Raw genomic sequence first — 5,805 nt, 5'->3', positions numbered from 1 at the left:
CCTCTTTTAATTCATATAAAAATACACTATTTTTGAAAAATAAAAATTATCATACTATTTTCTTTTTCTTTCTATTTCTTTAATTTTATTCACAATATCCGATTTTCTTACCAATTTACTGATAATTATGGAGGTGGTGTTTTCCTTCTTTTTGGTGTTCAAAATCAAAACTAATTTAATATTTTAATATAAATTATCGTTAAGTTTTTTTTTTTTTTGACAAAAAATTATCGTTAAGTTGATTATAAATTATTTATTTATTTATTATTAGTTTATTATCGTTATTGTTGTTATTAACGAATGAACGAATGAATCCACTACACAGCATACAGCACAACAACATCATCCCTCACGCCAAGTAAGTAAACGATTCCTCTCCTCCTCACCCTCCATTCTCTCTCTCTCCACAACCAACATCACCTCCTTTCGGGTCAAACTCGACCCGGATTACAACCCGTTTCCCGCAACCACTTCCACCTTGTTCCAAACAACCACTATCAAACACCGCAAGCTAAATCCACTCTTTCACTGCATAATCACACCACCATTAAAACGATCGTTCATTTCTACTCGGGTATTCGTTTTTGAGCTGTAAAAATGGTGGGTCTATTTTCGAGATTCACCGCTAAAAAGAGTATGCATCGACGCACGCAAAGTGCCCGCTTGGTAACACTTTCTATCTCTTTTTCATCAAAACTTTATTCACAATCCAAAAATGATTTTCATTAATCATTTTACCAAATAGTTCTTTTGTAGTTTAAGAAAATCAATTAAGTTAAGTGATTATTGATTCATAACTGTTTTCTTGCCTTATGGCTTATTCAGTTCTATTAACTATTTGATTTTGGATTGGAAAATCTAGTGAAACCTATGGAATTGGGTTTAGAAATATGGTCCTTTTAGGATAAATAGTTTAGTTTAATTAAGCGCTTATATAATAAGCACTTATAGCATATGCTAGCTCTCCCTTTTGGTAAGTTATGTGGGTGAGTTTTAATTTGTGTTTGTGGCATGGTTTTATTTATTGTTGTTGCTTTTTGTGTTGAATTTGTGATATGCAGGATGAGAGGGACGTGCTTCCTGCAAACGCAGAGGCGGCGGTTTCTGTTGCTGCAACAGCAGCCGCCACTGCAACTTCTCATGGAATTGAAGTGGCTGTGGAGTTTAAGCCAGTTGAACATCCGGTTGAGCCTCTTGACAATGATCGACCGGTTCAGTGTCCGTTGCCAGAACCATCTATTCTTAATGTAAGAGGAATATCTGGTATTCTAGTGTTACTATAGAATAATAAAATTGTTCGTTTGAATTTGGATTTTGGAACTGATATAATATCGGGTTTTCTAATGTTACTATATTAATACAGATTAGAGCAGAGTGAACTGCTATTAATCGAAGGTTACCGTTTAGCTTTTGTGATTCTGAAATCTTGTTCAATCATCAGGATGGAAGAATATGGAAAGAGCGAGCATCTGCTACCATGCATAGAAGAGGAGACCTGCCGGTAATGAAAGAAGGGGAACCCCTTGAGCATGAAGGTGGTGGTAATACTCGGCCGCGAAGATCACGTTCTAATCGAATGATCCTACCGTCTGTTAGTGCTCCTGAGCATAATCTTCTAAAACTTCTTGAAGAGTCGGGCATCTAAACTGGTATTGTTTTTGATGTGGTATTTTGGTGGCATAAATTTTATCAACTTAAACGTGGAATTCATTTTTTTGTCATCCGTTACTAGCTCAATGTTATATATACCCTCGAATATGCGTTATTTCATATGTATAATAATAATAATAATAAACGAAACATTTTTACTTGCTGTTTGATATGATATAATTTGAATTTATACTTTTTGTTCACTGTTACGCTTGAGCACATTTCTGCCTTTTTGTTTAAATGTTTCAGTTTACTGGCGAATAGTGAAAATTATCGATGCGGTTAAGACATATACATGTTTATTTTTTCTTTCTGTATTCTATTGCTCGCTTTTATTGCTGCCAAGCACACAATGTGTCACAAATTCATATCAGTTATAACCAATAAATGCTTTGTCAATCTGTTCATGTCATGTAATTGAATTCTCTTTTCAAAAACTATTTTTAGTTTAAAATAAAAATAAAGTTGTTGTGCAAAAATGTTTTTACAAAAACACAGTTTCTTACTTTATAGTATATGTTTTAAAAACTTGGAAATCAAAATACAATCAAACCAAACAAGGTCTATATTCAACATATTTTGACTCTTCATGTCACATTTCCATTTCCCTCATGAGTTTTAGAATTCTTCTACCTAACTGTTTGAATCACCCTCTGATTTGTTCAAAACCATGATCACAAGTCACAAATAATATTTTTCTACTTCACATCAAATTGAGTGCTTCTGTTAATGCAAATGATTGCCAAAAGTACTTTTCATCTATTAATAATTAACTAAAAGATTGCTGTGTTTAATTAAGTCAATGTATTGACATCACATTAACATTTTTTTTCTATAAAATTGCCATCCACTTGTTTGATTGTTTCTAAATTATACTACTAAGTTAAAGCTTTATTCATGATGGATCGTGTACTATAAATTATGTAAAACTTCTTGTCCTAAGCATGAGAGCATGGCTCCCACCATAGATGCCAAACCTAATTCTTACAATAAACAAATAATATAAAAATGCATGGTTGAGGTTTGAGTTGTATGTGCTGGAAAGGACTGTTTTTTTTTTAAATAATTAAAAGTTTAAGTGATTTGGATTAGTGATTTTATTATGATCTCAGAGATTAGTTGTTCATACAGTGGTTTATTTGAGATTCAAGAGATTAATTAGAAAGATGACTTCATTTTTTTTGGCACTAAGCAGTTAAACTTATCCAAATATACAAGTCATCAGGAACTATAGTTTGCAATGACTTTTCAAACCATACTAATCAATTATTGATCTGAAACTTATCTTCTTTACCGACTTGGTGACGAGCAAATCCAGATCATACATAATCTAATTGCTTCTCTTTATTTCCACCAAATCACCTTTTTTTTTTTTTTGCCTCTGATATATATACATAATTTAAATTTATAACAGTACAACAGAATGCAGAATTTGATTCTGTTTAATATGACAAATCATCAAATATACATGACATTGATACATGAAGTTAAAATTTTGGTACTATTGGTACATAAAGAGAAAAGGGTATGAGGAACAACAACTAAAAACATGAACTTCACTGATTCATATAGCAGAAAACAAAACTGCTACACAGGAAACTCACGAGCCAACTGAAAAGGATCCTCTGGTGTTGGCTTCACAAGATGTTTCCTCGAACCGCCACGATGGCTTCCATGATTTACCCTTGTCTTCCTTTGCCAACTCTTAACCTGATCCTCTCTTGTCACTGAAATTGTAGGAACTGTCACTGTGTTTTTTGAGTGAGCTGCTGATATCATGGAAGTAGCCAAGACAAGAAGGAAAAGAACAAAGCATGTGAGTGAGGCTCTTGCTTCACCATTTTGCTTTTGCTGTTATGGATGTTGGTGAATGGAAAAAGAGTTAATATAAGAGTAAAAAGATAAAGGATAGTATAACTTTGCTTTGGAATGAAGTCACAAGTAAATCATTGTTGTGCTAAAATGTATGTGGGACTGTTTTTGATTGGGTTTGGTTTTGTTGGTGAGTTTAGTAACTGCTACTTATGATGTTGTCACCAAAGTCATAATTCACATGTATAAAAAATAAGTACTTTATGTGATTTGAGTTAATATGTCTTGTTTGGTTGGTAATCTCAATTATATGAAACATGATTGAAGATGGAAAAGCATTCACTCTCTAGAGTGGTGGCCAAGCAAGGAATCATGGGAGGTCGTCTTTAATCTTTATTGATGTTTAGTTTATATTATCATCACTGCATCACATGCTACTGCAAGCTTATTGTTTGGTATTAAGTTATTAACCATTGTTATACTTGTTCCTATTGTGATGTCATTCTTCACCTTAGCTTTATCAGCGTCGTAGGTTAACTTCGGTTGAACTTTAAAAAATTAATACGAGCTCTATTTAACCGCGGTTTAATCGTGAAAAATATTTTATGAGATTCTATTTAGACACGATTTAACCCTAAAATGATTCGGGGCCTCCTAAGCTTTATTATATAGCACATAAAATGAGTATTTAAATTTAAATAAAGATGTTCAATTGAAATTCAAAGAAATCGATATTAGCAAAACGATAATTTAATTGAAATTAATACTCATTATTATTAAAAAAAATGATCTTAAATATTATCATTATTATAAACAAAAGTCAATAATTTTTAAATTAATTAATAGTTATATTATTAGTATGCCCACATTTAATTTAAAATTATTTAATGTTGTTTATTGACTCATCAAATATAACTAAGATTATTACAACAAATTTTTACTTTAATTATACATAAAATCAAAAAATTAGTTATACTTAACTAAGTTTTTTTTCTTATAATTGAAATCGAATGGACTATGATGTAGTAACTTATACTTGGATTGAACAGATTTTCAGTTCAATTTGAATTAAACAACCTTATCCCTATACATGTACAAAGGGTAAGTGCACCCTTGTTTGGTCATATAGGAATAATTATCACACTCTAAGTCTCAAAATAAAAGTATTGTAAGATTGTTACATATTCATTAAAAAACTAGTAAAAACCCGTGCAAACAAGGTTCTAGTATGGTATGAGACGCGTATTTGTTTCAGATGTATATTTTTTAATAGAAAAATATCTGGTTACCCGTGAAAAAATAATAGTTTAATGTATAATTAATAAAAAAATATTTTTAACAGTAACTTCATGTCCCGTTAATAATTAATATTTTGACGCGCATTTGTTTCAGATGTATATTTTTTAATAGAAAAATATCTGGTTATCCGTGAAAAAATAATTATTTAATGTATAATTAATAAGAAATATTTTGAGCAGTAACTTCATGTCCCGTTAATAATCAATATTTTGATCAATAACTTCATACTTTTGTGTATAAATATTAGTTTGATCAATAACTTCATGTCCCCGTGTATCTATAAAAATATTTTGATCAGTAACTTCACGTCTAGTTAATAATCAATATTTTGATCAGTAACCTCATGTTCCGTTAATAATCAATATTTTGATCAATAACTTCATGTTCCCGTGTACAAAAGGTTTAGTAAAACATAATCTTATTTTTGCATCACATTTTATACACTAAAACTTATTTAAAATATATTATTAATTTCATTTTAGAAGCATATAAATTTTGTTATATATTATTTTCTTTTTAAAATCCAAAATTCTAAAAAATATTTATTAAAAATATTTGTTATAAAATCATTTACTTAAATGATAATGTTGTTAAGTTTATTCTGTCACAAAAATTATTGGTCTTAAAATCACTTACTATCAAACTCATTAAGTGACTATTATGATATTGAATTATAAAAAAATTTAAAAACAATCATTAATTGTAGAAGATAAAGTAAACATTTTGGATTAAAACAATTTTTTTAATTATTCCCCTCATAAATTGTAGAAGATAAAGTAATAGAAATATTTGAATTTAATTGATTAAAATATTTTAACCCTTTTTCAAATTGTTACATCAATTGTGTAGAAATAAAATAAACAATTATTATTAAAATATTAGCAACAAAGCTGCAGCTAATTTTTTTAAAAAGTTTAATAAAACAATAAAAAAATAATTTACAACACTTTTTCTTCTTCAATTGATCGACAATCTGAAAAATAAAAAAGAATGAGAAGTCATAAATAATTTAGGTCTGAATGATTCAAATCTAAAAAAAGTTTT

The 5,805-nt window shown here is 29.5% G+C and overlaps 1 protein-coding gene across 2 annotated transcripts; it reads left to right on the top strand.

Annotated features, from left to right (window-relative positions):
* The first annotated feature begins 293 nt into the window (after positions 1 to 293).
* LOC131626493 (uncharacterized) lies at positions 294 to 3,745 on the top strand. Of its 2 annotated transcripts, XM_058897313.1 has the most exons (4): positions 294 to 666; positions 1,062 to 1,247; positions 1,442 to 1,649; positions 3,390 to 3,745. In XM_058897313.1, exons 1-3 carry the CDS (start codon positions 598 to 600, stop codon positions 1,643 to 1,645), a joined length of 459 nt encoding a protein of 152 aa, XP_058753296.1. In that variant the 5' UTR covers positions 294 to 597; the 3' UTR covers positions 1,646 to 1,649; positions 3,390 to 3,745. The 2 variants fall into 2 exon arrangements, with proteins under 2 accessions (XP_058753296.1, XP_058753295.1); XM_058897312.1 differs by lacking the exon at positions 3,390 to 3,745 and having other exon boundaries at positions 296 to 666; positions 1,442 to 1,822.
* Positions 3,746 to 5,805: the final 2,060 nt, after the last annotated feature.

Source organism: Vicia villosa, unplaced genomic scaffold, assembly GCF_029867415.1.
Source record: "Vicia villosa cultivar HV-30 ecotype Madison, WI unplaced genomic scaffold, Vvil1.0 ctg.000293F_1_1_2_unsc, whole genome shotgun sequence".
In the NCBI taxonomy this organism is placed as follows: domain Eukaryota; kingdom Viridiplantae; phylum Streptophyta; class Magnoliopsida; order Fabales; family Fabaceae; genus Vicia; species Vicia villosa.
The sequence above is the reverse complement of the archived record's forward strand: the minus strand, read 5'-3'. Positions and strand labels throughout refer to the sequence as shown.

What these genes read in the sequence shown, in the direction of transcription:
- LOC131626493 (XM_058897313.1), top strand. Translation starts at nt 598, where the DNA reads ATGGTGGGTCTATTTTCGAGATTCACCGCTAAAAAGAGTATGCATCGA. An exon ending in GCACGCAAAGTGCCCGCTTG is followed by an intron (nt 667 to 1,061) that starts GTAACACTTTCT and finishes TGTGATATGCAG; the next exon opens with GATGAGAGGGACGTGCTTCC. An exon ending in CAGAACCATCTATTCTTAAT is followed by an intron (nt 1,248 to 1,441) that starts GTAAGAGGAATA and finishes TTCAATCATCAG; the next exon opens with GATGGAAGAATATGGAAAGA.